This window comes from Hetaerina americana, unplaced genomic scaffold (genome assembly GCF_022747635.1).
Source record: "Hetaerina americana unplaced genomic scaffold, ioHetAmer1.1.p SCAF_13, whole genome shotgun sequence".
NCBI classification, from domain to species: Eukaryota; Metazoa; Arthropoda; class Insecta; order Odonata; family Calopterygidae; genus Hetaerina; species Hetaerina americana.
The window spans coordinates 14,763,571-14,786,751 of record NW_027286403.1 but is presented as its reverse complement, the minus strand read 5'-3'; the positions used below and the strand labels follow the sequence as shown (position 1 = coordinate 14,786,751).

General features: G+C 39.5%; 1 protein-coding gene across 9 annotated transcripts in view; it reads left to right on the top strand.

The window, feature by feature from the left end:
* The window catches only part of p120ctn (adherens junction protein p120), a 295,363-nt gene that overhangs the window by 190,774 nt on the left and 81,408 nt on the right, over nucleotides 1-23,181 (top strand). For 8 of the 9 annotated variants that reach the window (XM_071583289.1, XM_071583294.1, XM_071583291.1 and 5 more), the window contains one exon: nucleotides 8,488-8,529. The exons of the other annotated variant lie outside the window; for it this stretch is intronic. In XM_071583289.1, coding sequence (XP_071439390.1) covers nucleotides 8,488-8,529 — 42 coding nt within the window. The remainder of the gene's footprint in view (nucleotides 1-8,487; nucleotides 8,530-23,181) is intronic. 9 annotated transcript variants of the gene reach the window in all.

The following is a 23,181-nucleotide window of genomic DNA, read 5'->3' as shown; positions in this document are numbered from 1 at the left end:
GATAGGACCACTTAGCTCCCTCCTTCCATTGAATTGCAGGAGTTATCGGGTATGGCAACACCCGATTTCCCTCGATGATAACCACTTCACCTAAACGGATGGCATAACACCGCAGTAATGTATTATGTCGTGAATAGAATAGAATATTTGCGAGGGTGGGTGCGCTATCTGTCGTAACAAGTCTAGTTATCATGCTAGGTGATGGACCGAATTGGCCCCAGCAATCTCATGAACTTCAGGCAGTCAAAAGGGAAATGTTTGAGTTTCAAGCGATTGGTACAAACCAATTTGAACTTGATTATCGATTTGAAAATTGATAATTCTAAATGTTGAGATATCTCGCTAGTGAATTGTCCCTAAATTAACTTTAAATTTTATTTAAATTTTCATGAGTTTTATCTCATGTGTTTCTCTTTAATTCTACGGATCTTATAGTGAATAATTCCGTGTAGAAAGTAAGTTGGGATCCTTTATTTTCCTTTTTACAGAGATCTAATCCACTTTTTCATGCACCAAAATGGGGCAAATGGCATGGGAAATCAGAAACTAAGACAAGGGAGTTCGTTTTATATTGTTCAAAAATTCGAAAAATACTATGGTTGTACCCAGTTGAAAAAGACTCGCCATTTTCTGTGATATTAAGGAAATACGGAAAACAATTAATTTTTTCCAGCTAAATTTCTCGGTTCAGTTTTTTGATTGCCAGTATTTCATGAAGCGTAGTTTGAGAAGCAATTTAATTAAATTTGTGCACGGCTATGTGTTCATATCACGAAAGAGTAATAAGACTCGATATTAAATCAAATCCCACGGAACTCATGGTATTTCAATCAGTAATTGCAGCATCTGGCCAGCATATGCTAATGAAAGACTCTAGACGAGAACACTGCTAGACATAGATCGGCTTAAAATCCTGCGTGAGTTAATTAGAAGACTTGGCTGAGAAAATCCTTTGAACTTTGTGGAGGTTCGTCGTGCGCATATTTTCGCGAGAGAATTATCGAGGATCATCCAAAATAAGGTGGCTGTAGCTGCGATATAAAAATCCACACAGTATGAAAAGATATTAAGGATAGCCTGGCGCATTTCGCGGCAAATAAAATCCCCGCAAATTGGAAATACGTGAGAGCTAAAAGAGAGATATTGTTTATTCGAAGGCATATTGGACTTCGGGAAAATTAACTGCTGAAGCGAAGTATTCTGGCCTGTAAACTCTATCTAGTGAAACTGGGGCCTTCTAATATATGCATATGTTTGATCGAAGCGCAGAATAGTGGCATCATATTAACAAATAAGGAAGAGGGAGACGAGAGTACTACAAAGACGTGAATTCTTGCCTTTTGTCCTCTTGCGATGGAAATTATTAAAAGTGTGTATAGGAAAATTTGGAGAACTACTTTTTGGGTTGCTTTCCTTGATTTTTTAGCTGATTTAATAGTGGATGAGAGGTAAATGCGCGGTTCTTAGAAACAAATTGATAAAATGATAGTATAAATTTTAAGTGGGCAAAAACATAGATTTTAAGTGGGAAATCCATAACTGTTAGCTTAAAAGAAGCATATTTAGACAAATTTGGCCTACACTCTTAAAGAATACCAAGGTAGAAATCAAAGTGAGTTAAAGTATTATTTTTTACGTATTTTAAAGCCCATGAATAATTCTATTTGTTTGCATTCTCTTGAATGCCGAAGGGTTCAACAATGCGACATGATGATTGTTTGGGTATTAAGTAAATTGTTTGACCTAGTCCATTTCAAGAAACATTCTTTGCTGCTGGGTAAACAAGCCAACAAAAGACTTCAAAGTGAAGGGATTATAATGAACTCTACCAAGCACTCCGAAGAATGTTTCCTCGATTTCATTCATACGCTAAACTATTCTAAATAATAGGATCATGGAAAAATTTACAGGCACTTTGTTGGATTTGCCGGATTGGAAGTATTGCCACTTGGTTCAATACAAACCTCGGAAATTTGCACAACGAGAGAACTCAAAGTAAAATGACTACGCATTACATTTGAATTTAATCACTATATGAATATGCGATTGAGGAAGGATAAATAAATGAACAAATAAAAGAATTAGGAAGGGTTTTAGGATTAATAAAGGATGAGGAAGGAGTTCGGAGTACATTGTATTATTTTTAAAGAAATGAAAATGGGAAGAACTCACATAAGAACAATTTTAATTTACTTTCAAAGAAATTAATTCAGTACGTTTGCGTTACATCATGCCGTAATTCATCTCATATAATGGTTGAAATCTCTGTCGAAAAAATGTAAAATTCAATTTTTTATTAGCCTCTGGGCTATAATACGGTAATACAAAGCTCGGCATATGTTCATAGGAAAACTTTAAGCGGGTAAATTTGTAGAGATTTAAATGGGCCGTTTAGCTTGATTGTGAAAACAACAAAAGGTACTTTGTAATCTTTATATGATTTGCTGAGGGAATGTACACGTCGAAGGTCAATTGCAATTTTAATAAGGGTAAAACCAACGCTATGAAGCGGCACCATGAGTTAATCCTTTTGACGTATTATATTTTAATGCCGTCTGGAGGCGTTGCTGGTGGGCTTTTGTATTCGTCTTTTCAACTGTGAGGCCGGTAGAGAGAACGTTTGCGTAAACCAAAAATAAGATTTTTGGCGTCATTGTAAAGTTATATCTTTTAAATGAAATAAAATTATCCGCAGGAAGAAGTGGAATTGGTTCGTTTTCCGAGGGACGGGAACTGAAATACCTGCCTTAGGTACCCGGCCAAGAAAAATGACAGAAACCTTAAACTCGCGAGTTCGCGATTCGGTTTTCATCGGATCTCGTGATATTTAAGTAAGTAGTGGAAATTACTTTTTAAGATAATGTGAACTTCTATCTACTCGGATGGTTGAATTTCATGGAGATTTAATTGTTTTGGTATATTCTCTCGCACATAGGCCATTTCGTTCTCGATTTAGATGCCTGCTAGTGATGTGGGCATCATGCATTAAGAAAATTTTTATTGATAATATTTTAAAATTTATAGTAAGCTAGACTATTTTACGAGTAAACCAAATCCATCAAGAATTATAACTGAATGACAGTAAAAGGTCCAATTGGGAGGGAATGATTCCGTAGATACGATAAGATACTCGTATTTTGTGGAAAGTCGTCAGTTCTGTGGTATAAATTAATTAAATGTTGTCAGCGAGAGTTGATGCTATGGCTGATATTGATAGTCAGCATTCGGGAAGTATGGAAGTCCCTGGAGGTTCGATATCGGTAGTAATTTTATTATTTAAGCAAAGGTAAACTGGCATAAGAAAAGTGTTCGCCAAATCGAACTCAAATTGGGAGTATTTTAGTTCTGGGCAAGAAGAAATAATGCTGCGCGTTCGGAATTGATGATCAACATTAAAACTGATAATGAAAAGACTATTTTAATGATAACTTACAGCAATAACACTGAAACTAGCATAATGTCGATGTGAAATGGAAGTGATTGCGTTTCGTCATTTATCTAACATTTTAATGAGCTGGTGACCATGTTGCATAGACTTGAATATCATGTTTTTGCATTGGCATGCTATGCAGGCAATCCTTTTCAAAAGAAAAAGAAGAAAGCTTATTTAGGTTTTACGCGGACCTTTTTTACTATTTTACTGTACTACTTTTTACTATGATTTTTAGTCATCTCTTTAATTGTAGGTTTGTTCTGAAACAAAAAACAAAATAAAAACTACCTTGAAAGACAACTATTTTTGAATTTTTTTGGTCACACATTGCCCGCTCACCATCAAATGAAACATTTCAAAACCATTTTAATGGGGTGAATGCTTTAATAATTCTAAAGCGACAGTTTCATAAACGAGAATTAGCACAATGTGCTCTCTCATGATTTAGGGTAGTTTCACTATTCATAAACAATGTCTGAGATGACACAATAATTGAACTTACGCAATTATAATTATTAACCATACTACTGAACCCCCATTCGCTCCCAGTAAGGAAGCGTAATGGAATCGCACACTCCTCCTCTCAGAAAGCCTAACGTAATTTAAAGACATCCCCGAAGACTAGACGATCGGGCAATTAGAAGAAAAAACGGAGAGATAGGCCATCTTCTTGAATAAAAGATCATTAGTGGTAAAGGAGAGAAGATCACATTTAAAAAAAACAAAGCTTTTAACGTTCGGTAATGACTTGAGTGTACATTTCAAGAGTCACAGTCGACCTTTCCTTCTAATCAGTGCCGTTTGCAACGTCGAGAGCCGTGAAGGGAAGAATGCGGAAAAGGTGTGTAAATGCGTTGCTCCCGAAGGATGGTGATCATTTGGTGGATGCGATGAAAAACCAATGAAGCACCGAGCAGGGTTATTCAAGCCCTTCAGTGGAATGAATAGTTGCGCGTGTGGCGCTCGTCAGGCGGAGGGAAACGGACGGAGAGGAATGCGGGAGGAAGGGAGGGGTTAGGGGGATGTCACCGGGTGGAAAGGTGTAAGGAGGGGGATGCAGGGGGACGGGATCCGCGGAGGAAGGCGATCGAAGGCATGGCTGGGTCTTCGCGGGGAATTTTCGTGCGGAGCTGAAGGGAGGGAAAAGCTCTTTCGCTCGAAAGAAAAATCCTTCATTTCAGCCAAGAGATTAGGTTCGGATGCATGTGTAAACATTTCTCGCTTTCCCATACATCCTGGGATCACGTTTCAGTTTGCTCAAGATGCAAAATAGATATTGAGGGGATATAATCCTCGCATATCCCTGCAAATGCGACCCGAGTTATGTTGTCGTATGGGTGGGGAAAAAAAGTACGCAAACCGTCGGTGAATTCGGCAGGATTTCATCTCCCGCTGCTGCAAATAGTTCTTGTGAAAATGAGCGTTCTAGTTGGATGAGGTGAAGGCCACCTGGATTTGGGCTCACCGTTCTGGGGAAAGTAAACTCGGAGAGAGATTTGACTCTGGGCTTTAAAGATTTAGGAAGCGATAAGACTCGGTTTTCGCAAATTTTAGAGGCCAAAACGCGTTAAGTCGCCAAGTATTTTAATGGAGTTAAATTCGAATGATAAGGAAATCGCCGAGCGACACATTTGATTCAAATGAGCTTTTGCGCGTAGTATAACGTTGGAATAAGTGACCCTATATAGTATTAAGTAAGGGGTTCTTCTTTGCGCATCAAAAGAAAAGACTGATTGTTTTATTGAGTGTAGCATTTTGCAGTCGTAGTGAATGGGTGATAGGGTAATTGAAAAGGAGAATAATTCCGTACCTTTTGATTGTAAAGGATGAATTATTAGAAGTAGTCGATGATTTTGTATAACTTGGTAGAATATTTGTCAAAGATTTTGGGATAAATGGAGGGATGAAAGACCGTCTCAATTCCAATAGTTTTTGCTAGTGTGTGGTGGTTTATAAAAATGTCCAAGGCAACAGATATGGTATAACGGTGCGGAATGTGGAACGATACGGAACGTACTCCTGTACTACGGAGAGAAAATTGGGTTTTCCAGAAGAAGCATAAGTATCAACTAAAGGCGGTGGGTGTGGAGGTGTATTTGATAAAAATAGAAGAGAAATGGTGAATAATGGATGGGATATAAAAGAATGTGGTTTACATAGAACGGTAATCGGCAAGTGGTGAATGAAATGTCCAAGAAGGTTTGGTCATGCTGACATAATGGAAGAGTGTCGAATCACCAAACGTATGAGAGAAAATTAATCGGTTTGTCCGAGCGGGGTAGGCCAAGATGGGCGTGGGGGAATTGGTGGGATTAGGCTCTAAATGTTAGGGATACTAAGACTCTCAGGACCATGTATGAAACATGTAGCCATGTAGCATGTATGAAACAATACATTTATATGGGTTGGTGACTGAGGCGGAAGGAAATAATGGTGGACGGGAGTAAGTTTAATTAAGAAATAAGCTCAGATCGAAAATTCTAGCTTCGTCCTCCGGGCAAGGGAACACCGTGAAGAGAGTCTAACACCATGACATCCCTCGGTACTCCTTAGTTTCTCCAAATCGATTATCTGAAGTCTCATTTCATTCCATTTGATTCATCTTTTCGTGGTCTAGAGAGGAAAAGGGATGTCAAAGGTCGCATGGAAGAGGAAATCGTGTTTTTTACTACTTTTGCGTTTATTGCACGACCAAGTTTCTTTTATCTTTGGTTAGTGAATGGCTCGAATTTAGCGAGGCGCCAAGCCGTGCGGGTGACGTGCGGCGGGTGATGGTTTCTGCGCCTTTGACGTACTGAACAATGGACGGCACCCCTGATCTACCCACGCTCACCTCTCGGGAAGGGACCCGCTCCCGAACTTCTCGCGCCGCGCGCCGTCTCGAGTCGGACGTGGGCAAGGGAAAGGCGGCGGAGGAGCTGATGGATACTCGGGAAGCGGGGGGCGGGTTGCGCGAGAGGGCGTGGCGCTCGGGAAGGCTGGCGATGGGGCCGAGGAGATGATTCGGTGGCGGGCAGGTCCTGGGGTTGTATGGGTCGGAGGCCATGTTATATTTTGATGGAGGGAAGGTCACGCCGAGGATAGAGAGCGGTGTAGTTCCGTAAGGTCAAGTAAGCTGCTTAACGTTGGTGAGGGCTTGTGCTATTTGATTGTCTCCACCTCGAAACAAAGGGCAGAAAAAACTGTGGAGTGCGAAGTGAAGCCTTTTAAACTAAAGCCTGTCCCTTGAAAGTAGTTATTGAGCCATTCTTTCATTATCAATCTGCTCCGAAAATGTCCCTGGAATTTTTTTTCTCTTGCTCCAAAATCCAGACAAATGCCGAGTGACGCCTCCCTGCATCCCTTATGCCGAAAGCGGTGGAACTGGGCTATTGCTGTTGGCCTTACGAGTAATGGGCGTGTCCTTAATGCCTGCTGACCCGAGTGTTTTCAATAATCGTTTTCAAATGGATGAAAAAAATGTATGCCTTCATGTCAATGGGATAATAAATTCTTGATAGGTGACTTTCCTCCCATCCTCCCTCTTTGAACGGTTACCTACTGTTTAGTATTGTAGTTAGTTAATTTTGAAAATCAGTGTTCACATTAGTCTAAATAAAACGGTTCCGGTGAGATGCGAAGAAGTTGGGATATAAGTGTAATTTAGCGTAAACTATTATATAAGTATTTCAGTGGTAATGAAACTGCAATTGCTCAAGTACTTCTGGTCGTTAGTTATTTAATTGATTTTATATGTGGTTTAATTAGATTCGAGAAAACCGCTATGGTCTGGTTATGCTTAGTGCTTCCGTAAAGCATGTCATCTCTCATGCTAGGTTGTGGTTGAACCAGTCCCCAGAGGGGCTGTTTCCGGGAATAGGGAAACGCTTTATACTTGATAATTCGTAGTCACGTATTATTGAGAGTACGTGATAATGAAAGGAAATATTTAATTATGCCTGAAAGGAAAACAATTACGCCCTAATCTCGGGCGCTCTATCCGCTGTCTATTCATGTAAACGCAGCGTGATTCTGTAATTATTTTCATTATCGTTTCCGCGATTGAAAATTAATGAACTAGGCTTTAAGCAATTCTGAACCTTAATGATATTTCCATATCATGTGGAAATTAAGGGGCAATGATTCGGGTATGCTGCGGTCTTCAACTCTGTCCTAATTGGACGTCAATGTGAATGTTGTAAACGGTTTTCTGCAAATGAAGCGCTGAAAATGAAAAAGCGCTAATAGGACGTGCTGAAAAGTCTTATATTTAGGACACAAAATTAATGCACAATATTTTTAAAAGTGTAGTATATTTGTGTAACAATGTGTAGTGTAATGTTTGCACCTTGCGTGTTTGTTATTGTCACTCAGTCCAGTAACGAGCACTGTATATACGGCATCCTATTTGTATAAGCCTGTTTGTATTGTCGGTTATGTACACCCAAATGTTATTTCTCTCTTGAAAACCCTGCTTGTTTTCAGTTTTTCTACTGCATTCTACTCATTAGTACTATCAGAATATTAAAGTAGTCCGTAGTTAAAGCATCAGATAATGAGAAATTCGCTATATCGTTGACCGTGACGTCTTTGCTTTAAAACTGAATGTTTAGGTTTAATGGTCAGTCTTTCTTAATAAGTGCTGTAATATGAGCTACGCCAAAATTAACAGTAACTTCAACTTTGTGGACATGAATTTATTTAGTTAAGAGTATGAACTTGAAGATAAAATTTCTTTCGTCTACCTTTTAACTTTTTCATACTATTAAATCTGTTAACAGCATACTTACAGATTTCAGTTGTCATCATTAGAAAATTTCCTGTACGTATATTCAAACTTTCTTATACTTTAGTTGTTGATTTGGGCGTTATCTTGCTTGAGAACGAAGCATTTGAATTACTATTTCGTTAGAATGAAGTGCAGCTGTTGACTTCTGTTTTTTGAATCCGCCTGTTTTGAGGATATGCTCTATCGTAGTTGACCGTAGACTTGGAACTCTAGTAATGTTGTGTTTCAGTAGGACTTCAGGTTTAGGAAAGGATATGGCATAACATACTCTTCTCTTTTATTTCAGGAGGGTTTTACAAGAAAAAGGACCTGAGATGCCTCAATACACGTAAGTGTAATGTTCAGGGAATATCTAGTGAGAGAGATCATATAACCAGTTTAAAATTATTTTCCGCTTGAATTGTCTCGACTGTTTGTGTTGGCGTAATGTGCAGACGTGGTTGTGGTTGGACAGAATTGGTCATTTACGCCCACGTTTTTATTTTTCGCAAAAAATAATTGGCGAAGTTTTCAAGCGTTCTCTAATCGGGGCATGTTCTCGAGAACGTGCTATCTGCATTATAATGCCTGTTGTCATCCCTCCATCGTGTTTTCTCTTGGTATAATTTCGGTTGAGGATGATTTTTTTCCAAAGGTTTAATGTGTAATCACAAAATATAACAAACACATGCTCGTATATATTTAAGAAGAAATAGTTAGCCTAAAGGAAGAATACTAGGTTGGTATATACACGAACTCAAAGAACCCGCCATGGAAATCCACTGCTAATGAATCCTCTTCCCTTCCGTGTAATGTAAACTGGAATAAAAGATCGACAAACTGGTCGATATGATCACACGTTCGCTCTATGGTCCTATAATTAATTCCTTTAAGGTAGTAATGATTTTGGAAGTTTCGTCGACGCCTTGCATTAGCAAATACTACAAAAATACAAGATACAACCCCTCACACTCTCACGGATGTTGATAGGAACATAAAAGGAATGGAAACCTACTAAGGAAAACCGCTAGCGTCGTACATGTATACATACGGCCTCAAAGAATCCGCCATTAAAATGCACTGCTTAGGAGTTGAGGATACGAATCTCATATTTTTGAACCCTGGAGAGAGGCGTTTTGAAAACGTTTAACACAAAATATGGCATTTTTCACTGAGCAGTTCTTTTATTAGCCACGACCAGTGAAATTTTACCAATCCAAATCCTTAATAGCTTTAAACCTTATTGCCGGGAAAGTTACACTTTTTTTAAATACTACAATTAACAATCTGTAATTTTCTTGGGTCATTCAGAGGCCCTGGGCGAATCCATGGTTGTTTCCGCAACTTGGGCATTGCTTCAATAAATGTAGTTCCTCATCCCCGAATATCTAGACTCTACGTCCACAATGGCTGCAAGTTGTGTGTTGGTGGATTAATCTTCCAATTTTAATGCTATTTATGCCATCTTCATTATTACCGATTGTCAAATTACACTCGCATTATTTTGCAGTCGACGCCATGCTCTGCGAAAAATATGTCTTCTGGTAAGCAGCATGCAGCAATTAGGAAAATTTTCTCTCCAGTTTAAATTGTGCAAACGTATTATTTATCCTGATATATTTTCTGTTTGAAGAATTAATGTTGCCTAATACTTTGAGTTATTGCCTGATTGATTTTCTCTTGTTACTGTTTATGTTATTTTAAATTTTACTGTGCGCAGCTACAACGCAATTGCTTCTCCGCTATTTACCGTTGTTGATAATATCTAAGCTGTGGTCTGCATTCTCCCCCAAAGGCTAACGCTTTTTGAAGATGGCAATATCATTTTAATTATTCAATAACTTTTCTTTCTGAATTATTTAAACATTTTTACCTGGGTAGGTATGTCAAGTGTCACAAATTATCTTTAATATATTTGTTAATCTTTACAAATCTTTACATATTCATGAAATAACTTATCACGTTTTATAGCCCAGATAGTGAGTAATTTACAATTGTTAAAAATCTTCATTCTCATGAGATATACACGCATATTGATAATTGTAATAAGTTTATCTCTCATAAAAATACAAATATCCAGCAATATGTTTTGCACTCGTTGTGTGAGCAGATGGTTAATATTTCCAGGAAATTTCTTATTCACCCCTATACCCGTTGCCAAATGTAATTTTCCAATATTTAAGTCAGTAATTAACGGTTTTCATTGATCATGGCTTGCAATTCCTTTGACCGAAAATGGCATCGAACGTATGTGAATTGAGTAGATACTTCCTTAATTTCTTACAATGTCCAGAAATAATTGAGCGTATTCCCATTTTTTACAAAGGCATCAACTATTTTATTTGATAAATTAATTAAGCAACATTGAAGCCCGTTATTTGTGTGATCTAGTCTTTATATAATCATGCATACTATGCATTTAAACGCTCGGTGTAAGTTGGAATGTTTTCGCAACTTAAGTTCTTGTCTTGGTTTCTATCCTTTGAGCTCTAAATTAATATCTACATAAGGTACCATGAGTAATGATGAATACTGGGTTATTTTGCTTAGAAATTTTACTTGAATCAGCGTGGGTGGGTCGTTTCCTCATATTGAAATTTCTTGTCTTATCCGTGTTGCTAATTTGACTTAAGAATTACTTTAAAATAATTTATTCTCCAGGAGGCGGTTAGCAGCAGTGCCATTTTTATGTTCAAGGTGTGGAATCGTAGGAGAAAAATAACTGAAACTGGACCCTAATATTTTATTTTTTTTTGAATTGACATCTTCTTCACGTAATTCAACGACAACGAACGCGCTCGCGGCGTGTAATTTAATTTGTCCCTTTTAGCCCCATTTAATATTTTTTAGGTTTTTGGTTTATAAAGGAAAAATTCCTCTTTTATCATATCTCGTACTTAATCTTCCCACTCTTTCCCTACTACCAGCGTAAATCTGTACTTCCTAAGTGTTTCTTACACTACCTGACAATTTATTTCATTGAAATTCAAATCCACCGTGGGAGTTTACTTTCACTTTATATTTGTCTAGTTGAGTAATTTTAGTCATTAGTTCTAATTGTATGCAAGCCACGCACCGGGTAAAAACGAGGTACCAGAAGAGTCAAGGGAATGCCATTATTTACGTTCTGTTCCGAATTCTATGTAGTGAAGGAACTCTAGCGGTGTTACGAAGCTCATTCGCGCCAACGGCGATTATCTTGCGTGCCCACCAGCTAAACGACTTTCCTCGTGTTTGCGGAGGGTAGTTTGTGACGCTTTCATGTTTCGGAATACAGCACTACTGTTCACAAGCTATCGTAAGTTCTCGTTCTAGTTTTGTGTAGTAATGTGTTATTTCACCCCCATTCGCTCTTTCCGTGAGGAGGAGGAGGGGATGAAAATTCTTTTTATCTACTCTGAAATTAAAGAAAAATAAACATGGTGAACGACAAGTGTGATTCTCTGGTTACCATAATGAGTGGGAAACTGAATCGGTCCTTACGAAGAGGGCGGTATTATTCCTTCTACCGTCGTCATCTATAATTTTATCTGTAACGAGTGTAAGTATTTTGAATGTAATATAATCTACGCCGTGTATTTTAATTTTGAAGCATTTTTGACGAATAATTATAGCTAATAGAAGTAATTAATCGCCGAGAAACTTTATTAGCAAATGCTTTGAATGACTGAGCATACCGACCTTTATTTTGATTTCAATTCACTCCTGAATGACTTCCTCCATATGCTTGGAAATCTACTTACATTTTTCAATCCTTATGAATGAGTTACAAAGTAAGAGGAGGTGTATATGTTCCCTCTTTGAAGCAGCGTATTTATCCACAATGAAATTTGCTTAGACCTCACGATCAGTTTCCTTGATTACAGTGGTCATCAGCTTGTGATCATGTTAAAGTCGACCTAAAAGGCCCATTTACTTGTCCAATAATATTAGCATTAAGGCTTTTACATTTGTATTAAACATTCCAGTACGAGCTCTTGGGGCAGTGATGACATTGAGTATTCGCACGACAACTTTCGTGCTCAAAATGAAATTCGAAAAGGGTCCGTCGATTTCCTCCTCTCCCCGCTTCTCACCTCTGCGCGTAATTGCAACGCAGTTTCGGAAAATCATTCTGTAATTCACATATTTATTTCAGCATTCCAGTACAACAGACTTTTGGCTGACTTTATTTTGCTCAAGTTACCCTAGGACAATTTTCATCAAAAACCGACCATTAAAATATGGTAACACGCATGCCCTACTATGTATATTACCATATTTTAATGGTCGGTCATGCCGTACTTACGGAGGAAATACTGCCAGAGATTTGCATGGGACGTGTATAATTTATTCTGTGAATTTTCTCTGTGGGGACTTAATCCCCATTGTTTTAGAGAAGTGCTATCCATTGGAGTTACGCCCACCCTATTTATTTGAGTCAGCAACAGAATTAGAACTATTTCCTTTCCACACGTTTCTTCATAGGCATACATGAAGGATTTGAGTAGCTAGTCCGCGCTCCAAATTGTATGTTTGAAGGTTTCTCAGTCTTCGCAAAATGTGCACTCATGAACTTTATTTATGCACATTGTAAAGAACTTAAAATTAATGGACATAATATCGACTACACCACGCATTGTGTTATGCTTCGGCGGCGCTGCTAGCGGCCTGAATACACCGATGAGGTAGGTCTATATATACCGAATTACTATTATTTCTCAAGCGCTCCGCTTAAAGAATGAAGATTATTTGATCAAATTATTTATCAACATTGTAATGTCGCCAGTGTCCTAAAGTAACTAACGTTACGCCATTCAGATTTTTGTTGTAATAATTTACAAATATTGCGGAACGTAATTCCGAGAGAAGGTTTTCGATGCATGTTTTTATGCATCTAAATCTGGACCGTATGTTGAAATTTTCTATTTCATGTAGACATTGTTGTCAGAAAAATTAAGAAAGAGGAGCTTTGCCGAATAAAATATCTAAGGTCGCAAATCCCTAAAGAAAATTTGTCCGGCGGGTAATTTCAATGGGCATATTTTTCCAAGGAAATCGGAATGAGCATGGGAATTTATTTCTTTCGATAGGCTGCGATTTTCTCCCCTCCATGCATTTCTTTCACCCTTTGATATTGCTGGGACGGCATCAAATTATCTTCTTTCTTTTCATACTGACATTAAAATATCCTGTGTTCAATTTAGCTTTGTATTTTAGTGTGAATAAATTTCCTACTCGGCATATATTATGTTTCGGGTAAACGAAATTATTGTTTGTCTAAGGCGCTACGAAGTTTGAAGTTATTGTTTTTGTTATCTTTGATAAATTTCGAGACTTGTAATCGGAATTTCAGCTCTCGTAGTATTCAATTTTAACTCTACCACCTGCGCTTGTCTTGGAAAAATTTTCCGCGATACTCTGTCGGGCTTTTTTGTTAGAAGAAATGTCACAATTGAATGTTAATTTCCAACGAGTTTAACAAAATTTGATGAAATATATATTCAAGCTTCTTTAATTTTAAGTACATAATGCGTTGACGATGAGAAAAACATTTCCAGGGTTAGTGCCGTTTGGTCTTTGGGTGAAACCTTTCGGTAAATTAACTGAAAATGTTAATATGACAATGATTGGCCTGATTTCAATCACTTCTGTCGTCAGTGGATCCCAGTGCATATTGGATTGGACTAGCCTTTTCATACGAAAGTAGTAGTAGTGTTGAGCAGTAGTAGTATGTGAGGTGACCGACAGCTAAGGTCATTTGCGCCATTACGGATGGATGGGAAAGGGAGGGTGGAGAAAAACCAGGCGTCGGCATTGTTGTCGAAAGGCGCCAAGGGGTTCGCAGTTTAACGTCCCATCCAGCGGACGTCGTCTTCACTCTAAGTATTATCCACAAAGCACCTCAAGCAGGGATCGGGATACCACTGAAAAACATTTGTTGTCGGGCCCTCTCGGTTGGAAGTCTGCGCGTTAGCCACCGCACCATCCCGATCCCCTTCTTACGAAAGGAAACGCTCACGGTAGATTCTGCGGTCGACCAGAGATGACTTTTCAGTGTAGTCTAGCTCATTACATCTCGTATGCTACTTTGTGCTCGATGGTGCCGCCGGTATCTCAAATATATATGCACGCCTCCGCACGCACTCGAGATTGATAGGAGGTGAACACCCTTCAACCTCCCGAGAAGAACTACTGAAATAACAGCCAACCATCTTTTCCAAGACCTCAAGCAATTCCCAATTCAGGGAAATTAAGGTTCTGGGGGATACATGAGTCCTCCCATGGGATGAATTTCCAAAATTGGTCACACCAGCGAGCCAGAAGACCGACCACCAGCCAAATGACTCCCGAAACGCGCTGTTTCGTCGAGTTCTTTTAGGTGGGTTTATTTTTGAGACGCCGCGGGTTTAACGCAAAACATATACTGGCCCTGAGACCCCAAGTACGTGGCAATCATCACTAAGAAATGTCATTACTGAAGAGCCCACATCTGCCTGATAAAGACTGTCCGGGAAGATAGGATAAGGGAAGGTAAAACTTCCCCACGTGGATATGATAAACTCACTACACGAGTCCCAGATGGCCCTCACTCATTCATTTCGAAAGAGTTGCCTTCATAGTTTCAGCGTTGACTGGTGAATCCTTCCCATGTTACGTCTAGCGTTTATTCTCAAGATTTTCTCTGATAGTGTCGAGTTATATGGGAGATACAACGCCTCCTCGGCCTGCGTTTCATTGTCTTACATGGGTCTTCTTCCCTTGGTCCCCGAGACCTTTTGCAGGACCAGTTGGTTAAAGCCGAAGGGCCATTTTTAAAGCCAAGCCGACCATCCGTGAGTTATATCCATTTTGGAGGATCGTCATTCAAACGTGTTCGAGTTCTGTCGGCACTTCGGAGTTTCGCTCCGAGGCTGTCGCCGCCGGGAGTGGTTGTTAAGAGTGATGATGGTGACCGCGGCCATTTAGGTAAAGATCCATTTTCTTCGGCTCCCGATGAGAACGGTTTCCCAGGTTTCTATCGTCCTTTTGGCGGATCAAGATGTCGTGGAATGGGAAGGGGCCAATTTTACTCCCTCTCCATCGTGAAGTTTATGCCCTCGTCGCAGAATAGAGCTCGCCTCATTCAGAGCTCGACAACGTGCTGACTTCGTACGCTGTTCCACGGTGGCGACGCCTGTGGTTTCCCTGGAACATCTGGCTCTTGGATATTATGCGGCTTCGGTTTTTAGCGGGGACTGTCCTGTTTCACCATAAGTACTTATTGGAATTCAGGACGATCCGATGAGTAGTTAAACGGCCCACCTGAATTTAACGAATCGTATTCCGAACCAAAGTGTTGAAATTCGGATCTTGTGAAAAAAAGTAGTATAGAGGAAATCACAATTGTTAACGATCATTTCTCTCCAACCTGAATATCTACTAGCATGCAGTTATCTTAGTAGGTGTACTACGTGCGTGAAGCTGTAACAATAATAGTTCATTGTGCTGCTTTTAAAACTCGAACAAATGAAACACTAAATATTGCATATCAATTTTGCGGTGCCGTGTACATTTGGAATTTAACAGTAAAAATATAAGAAATATTTGTTTCAATTCAGTGTTATTTTGTAAGTCTTTGACACTTTCTATGATTTTTAAAGGGAAATCGGTAACTGACACAAAATTTGAGAGCCAATAATAGAGCCGTGAGGGTGAACGTCTTAATTTCACATTAGATTTTCGCATATCATAACTGTATGCATGCACGTGTGGTCAGCGCTTCCTCAGCAAGGTCAGATCGTCGGGTCGGTTATGACCGCATTCTGTGGCCCCGAATCCCGGGGTTGTGAGCCCAACGAAGGGGGTTTGATTGAATGACCATCTGTTTGTCTGGGAAGCCCGCCGTCCATTCATCTTTCATCGCCTCTGCTGCTCCTCCCCGATTCCCATTCCCGCCTGCCATTTCGACCCGCCTCTCTCGGTCTCGTTCTTCACGGCTCTCGAGAGTGCGGATTTGCGTGGCCGCGTACCCTCCTCACGCAGATGGGAGCGTCTTTTCCCTGAAGTGACAAATGGTTCATCTCAAGTCCTCTCTCTGAGCTCAAGAATTTTCCCTTTCGCCGTGGCCGTGCCCATCTAGTATTCCTCATCAAAACGAGGGCTTTCAATACTAGGCACCTTTCTCACCTCAACTTTTTTCCAGTTTCCTGGTTCTGAAGCCTTTGTGAAATGTGAAAAGCGAGTTTTTGCGGAAGTACTTACTTTTGCACAGCTTTTGTTCTCAAAATGTTTTAACAGTTAAAATATTGGCATTATTACTGAAATAAAAAAAAGATGGGTATATTTCAGCTGTAAAACCAGAATGAATAGTATCAGAGTGAGATTACCGAGCATCATATTCAAGCCCTGATGTTGGTCTAAGATGTCACCGTTTTGTCACCCTTCAGATGGGGATTGGTTGCCGCGAGTATGAAATGCCGTTTGATGCTTAGGAAGCACGTTATTCGCAAAATATGAAAGCATATACGGATCAATTCAATCGTGAAGCTGGCAGCGCGGGGCAAAACGCTCTTCTGTGTAACACAGATGTCCGAAGAACCTTTTCTACTGATTTGGACTGAGTTCTTCGTTACGGGCGAGCGTCCTTTTAACATGGAATTTTCTCTGTCAAGTTAAGCAGTCTTGGTGACCGGATAGATTAACCCTTTTGAGACCATAAATACGTATTTAATATGAAGTTGACTCCACGCAATCTTGTGTCGACGAGGTGGTGTTTCCTTTGAATATGCGAGCAGATTATCAGCTTTCCGTTCCAGCCAAATCTTGGAATCAGGGGAAATATCTCGTTAATCAGATGATATAATCAAAGAATGCCAAATTCGGTAGCTTCAAGATCTTGCAACAGTGAAATCTCATCAAGGCGCTTTTGTGTAATTGAATTTGTTTCATCGTTATTTTTGCAATATGTATTACTGCATTTTATACTGATTTCAGGCATCGTGATTTTTATTTGTTTGAATGGTTGTGGAATCAGTTGCAAGACTGTCGACTGCGAATAACTTTGCCATTACTGAAATATAAAATTTAATATCGCATACCACACTACTTTAATTAAAATGTTTCTCTTAAATGAAGTTTTTATTATTTTGGACCACATTGCATTTGAAAAAACGGAATCGATTCGGTTTTAAAGTTTACACTTATATGGAAAGGAAAATCAATCGATTTGATTAATAGTTATTGGAGCGAGATTTGGAGTTGTACATAATTAGGTTAGTGATGTTTGCGTCCGATCTCATATCTCTGTCAATTTGCTCTGATCCTGCGTCATTTACGGTTTTATTTGAGCTATAAATTTAATTTATGAAAGAATAAGAAGTTTTCTTGCATAGATTTATTCTAGCTTGGTACTCAATTTTTCTTAAAAACGTTACAAGGGTCTTATGAATTCAATTGCAAGTTTTAATTAGTTTCTCATTCCTCGTGCGCGTCATCCTCTTGTTTTTTAAGTTAGAGTGATATGGTGAAAGGTATTATTTAAAATTTCTTGCGTGACATAGGAGCAAGCCTCTTTCGTGCAACGAAGTCGGTGTTGTTTAACGTTCCCGCAGAGGAACTTAGTCCATATGTGTCCACTCTCTGTACTTACGTAAAATTCAATTGATTCCGAAATTTTCATCCTTTCGTTTTCAAATTATGGTAATTTTTAAGTTAGAAATTATTAGCTTAAAGTATCCAAGCATGTTTTCCGCCCTTGTCTTGCTTCCGATGAATTATGAGTGTCGTAATATCCACCCCTTCACGAAAAATATTAATGGAAGAATTTCTCCGTCGTCTAGTTTCACTCGCCATTGTCACTGATGCTAGTGGCCGACAATTTCAAAGGTTACAACGGAAGACCTCGTCACAATTACGGTGGTACTTTTTCCACATGCCACATCTTGGTTGTCGAGGGTTTGATTGTCGTGTGGAACTGGGTCCGAGCTCATGACAGCTTGATGTACGACGGGACTCCGGGACCTATCCCAGTCGCAAGTGTGGGGGTCACCGGAATGTAAATGGTGGGTTGCAGCCACCGAGTTACTATCCGCGTAGTTGGTCGCAGGGGTCGGTGGCCCAGGCTCTGGTTAGAGCAGCCGTGAACGTCGCCGAGAGGGGTTCTCGGTGGCGACAGGGTCAACCACCAGTGCCCGCTCGCAAGTTGGTTTGGGGTAATTACCAGCACGGCATGTCATCCGTCACAATTTTTCGGACACGCGAATTTCTGTTACCTTTCGTCTTCTCGCAGGTTCATTGAAAATTAAAAGCACTCTCCGGGCATTTTCTCCCGTTATAATATCCTGTGCTATTCTATGCTTGTTTGTGTGCCTGTGTAATTTCATTCTATGAAGTTCAATCAAGCGTTCAAGTTATGTGTTGGAGTCAATGTTACATAATGCTACACGATTCCGCAGCATAGCGAACAATAGTATCAATGAACTGTTCTTGTGTGAAGGCTAAATATTTTATTTTTAATTTGAACCTCCCGCTGGAGTTTTGTTCTGTTATAATTTAGCATTATTTTATCACTAAAGAAGGGCCGATACAGTTTGTTGTGATAATCATGCTAAGTACGATATCACTTAGCACACATTCTGCCACTCGACCCCAATCGTCGCTCATCAATTGCGGTTATGTAAGATTTTTCCCACACTTATTGTTGGAAAACGCCTGACTGGCTCAGCCCCCAAGTGAAAACTAGTTTTCAATAAAACAATTCTAAAGCATTGGAAAATTTGTGTGGCATATTAATTTTTACGTAATCAGTAAGGCACAATGGCCTGCATTTTTTTATTCAGTCCTATAAGGATAAAACATTTTTAACGCTTACTTTTATGTTATTACGGAATTGCATTGTATTACATGAAGCGGGTGAACTGAATTCAGTTCTAGTTGTGTTGAAATACCTCGGCATTACATTTGTGGTAAATAAATTGAAACGATGTTAATATGACTCAAGAATATTAGTAAATAGTTTTTTTTTCCATATCGTGTTTTTTTTCTCTAAATTTGTAAGGCCAAGTGGTGACTTGAGTTTTGACAAAAGATATTGCAAACTTATAATCCGAATATAAGTACGATTTGAGTTTTGCGCATCTTCTTTTAGCAAATCCTTCGACTGATAACTATTCACATGATATCTAAGAGACGCTCTGATTCTTAGGGTGAATATGCTGGTATATAAAACGTAATGTGAATCTGAAATAAAATAGAAGAATTCGCACAAGGAAGAAGACCTACTTCTGAGCACCGATTTTCAACGGCCACCATCTTCATCTCAGATTTGATATTTTTGAGCACAGCCGACAGTAAACAATAAAGTTCCTGTATCTAAAATTTAAAATTAATCGTAATTAAATTTATGCATGAAGAGAACTTACTCCGTGTTGCTCATATTGTCTAATGACGTTATCCAACACGACGTGGGCAACGCTATGAAAATATTTATGGTAACTCGTTTTTCTATTTCACCACTTCAATTCTAAATGTTTACCAGTACGTTGTATACTCACTTAATACTTAATAATTCAAGTCGCCATTTACGCATACAGCTAGGTAGCCTGGTGGGTGGAGCCTTCTGGATGGGGACCGGAGAAATTGGTTTTGGTTTCCGGGGACTTTGGGTCAAGTTGTTTCCGAGTACCAATTATTTCTGAGAAACAGCGCGTGGTGTAGGTAAAGGAACCCTTACACTAGTGTGTACATTTCATTCACCGGAGGGCTTAATAGTAGGCTAGGTCTACCTTCTCCTATTAAGTCATCTTTGATGTCTGCTCTCTCTCAGTTCCCTCCTCGAACTTTTCTACTCTGTCATAAACTTCTTACACCCGTAGTTTCACTCCTGGTAGAGTAAGGGTACTCCTACGTCAAAATTTCCCATGTCATATCAAAGCACTGAGAGATCATGAAGAGTCTCCTAAGTCATAAATCACATGAGAATGTTGACGAAGGAGACCGTGTGCAAAGTATTGCAGCATCTTCGACTTCCCTTTTTTAAGGTACTCACTGAAGGCCATACTATGGACTTAGTTCGCGTCCATGAGGGAATATATGATTCCCAGGATAGTATTTCGGAAATTCTTTCACAAAATTTTATTTCTATGGTGTTTGTTTTTCTGATTCATCGCGTGAGCTGACGAAGCGACGGGTGAACGTTGAAATCGAAGCATTTTAAGAGAGAGACAACAGAAAAGTGGAGTAAAGAGTGATTCAGGTAGTAAGTACGAGTAGAATGCTTTAGTGGCTACCTAACGGGGAACAGGCTTTTGATGGGTGAAATTGAAGTATATATTGGAATAAATTTTAATTAAGTCAATAAGGCAGGCTAATATATATCCGTTCTATATAGTTTTATAAATTCAAGTATTCTCTGCGTACTTATCGCATGGATTTCACTGTGTCAATTCGCCCGTCGTTACCAGTTATACTACATCTCCTAATTCAATTGGTTTGCATTTACTCATATAAAAAGCCATTAAAAATCCTTGGGGGTATGGTTATGTTTGGTAGTTGAAGTGAGTTACTCTCGTTACGTATTGCATTGCGGGCCATCGCTATTCATCATTCCTATCCAATTCAAGTTACGTAAGATTGGCAATTGAAATATGGAAATAGCTTGGAAATACACTTGCCCCCCCCTCAAACATACTTACGGACAAAATACTACCTGAGGGTTTCGTGAGGGATACATATTTTATTCTGTGAATTTTATATTTGGTCACTTAATAGCTTGTTTAAAAAAATGCTATCCATTGGAGTTACGACCACCCTACTTCTTTGAGTCTGCAACAGAATTCGAACTACTTCTTTTCCACACGTTTCTTCGTAGGAATACATGAAGGATTTGAGTAGCTAGTCCGCGCTCCAAATTGTATGTTTGAAGGTTTCTCGGTGTTTGGAAAGTGTGCACTCATGAACTCCATTCGCGCACATTGTAAAGAACTTCAAATTAATAGACATGATATCGAGTACGCCACGCATTGGGTTATGCTTCGGCGGCGCTGCTAGTGGCCTGAATACACCGATGAGGTAGGTCTATATATACCGAATTACTATTATTTCTCAAGCGCTCCGCTTAAAGAATGTAGATTATTTCATCAAATGCTTTTATCGATATTGTGATGTTGCCAGTAACCTAAAGTAATTTGTAAAATTAAAAGTAAAAAAGTAAAAGTTGCCAGTAAACTAATGTTATCCCCATTCAGATGTTTGTGGTAATAACTTGCAATTATTATGGGATCTACTACCGAGAGGTTTTCGATGTACGTTCTTATTTATTTAAATCCGCACACTATGTTGATAAATTCCGTCGTGTACAAATTATTGTCAGTAAAATATCCCCTGAGTAGTTTTGCCCTATTCCTTAAGGTCCCACAGGTAATGTATTCCAGCTGGAAATTTAAAGTCTGCGATAGTAAGTATCCTAAATAATTATCATTCACGCTATGGTTTGTATTCCCATAAAATATTTAAGTGTTATGTTGGCGAGTATTATTGCAGTATAAAGCAGATCTATTATTTAAAAGTCGACGCTTTTCCTCTCTAAAATTTTGTCACCGAGTCACTTTTTAACTTCTCATTCGCTCATACAGCGAAGCCATATCGACCTTCCACATTCAAAGCCTTCCGTCATTGAGCTCCTCAGGGTCATCCATCTCCAAATCTAGAAATATCCCCATCGAGCACTAAGCCTCTCTTCTGATCGCTTTAGATTCCTCGCCATTCGACCCGCCATCGTCGCCACTGGCCCTCCCATCTCATTGTGGATTCCTCCTGTTGACCTTCCACGTATTTTATATATATATATATATATATACATTTGCTTACTCTGTCTCTGCATTACACACCGCCGCCTTTCTATTCTTGCGCACATTCCTCAGCTGCGTTAACCTTCGTTCTTTATTTTTTTACATTTCTCAATCTCCAGCTCATAATAATTCACCACTGCTTTCACATCCCCATTCCCCCATTGCCCATTGTTCCATCCACAGCTGTGATACACGTGTGCCCGTCATAAACATTTTACGATTCCCTTTTCCCTTCCACATGCCATATTCCATTTTCGCATGCCCCTTCTCCCCCCCCCCATCCATTCCCGTCGCTCGATCACCCGTGACCCACCCATCCCTCCCTCGTGTTGGGATGCACATGACTGCTGAGAATATTTACGCCCAGGTGGGTGGCAGGGTAATTAGTGCACGGTGGGGATGTTTAGAGGTGGAGCGTTGCTCGGTACATATGGAATCGCTCTTGAACGAGAGAAAGGATCCAGGCAGTCATTGCACGGAAGCTTACGTGTCCCATCGGTTGAGCGGTATCCTCCGTATTAGATCCCTTACCCATCCCACCGTTATTACCCATGCCGGAATGATATTTGAAAATAAAATATTCCTTCCGGGAATCGATCTAAGCCCTTTGGCTTTGGAAGCCGTGACAGTAATGTTGCGGCGTCCAATTCTCACCGTTGTCTTTAATCCAGCCCTCCACTGGACCAGGATTAGAGACAATGGGCGAGGGGATCGAAGGATAAATCATCATCGATCCTTGGAGGGGTAATAGAGGATCAAAGGTGATCTGTGAATGGAAGTGAAATAATTACCGGTTAAAACTTGTAATTTGGAGGCAATATTTTCGGTATGTAACCATCTTTCGTTGTATTGATTTTAACTTGGTAGCCCAGCATGCTAAGCGCGAAATTAGCTCCAGTTTACTGCGCAACTCGCGCCAGCTAGGGCACTCTAATTATCTTAGGCATCTAATTAACATCATATCAGTACTTTCCTCAGTAATTCATTGTATTATCAGGTTGGAGCATCATAGAAAAACACTCTTAGTGTATCATAGGTATAAATAAGCATCTAGCATTAGTCATCATCAGCTATCAATATTACAGTTGGAATTTATCTTCCTATGATATGCGAAATGGATAATAACTTCTTCGAAAACAATTTTCAAATTTGCCAACGCTCTTAGTTTTTTTCAAATAACTGAAATCTGCTTG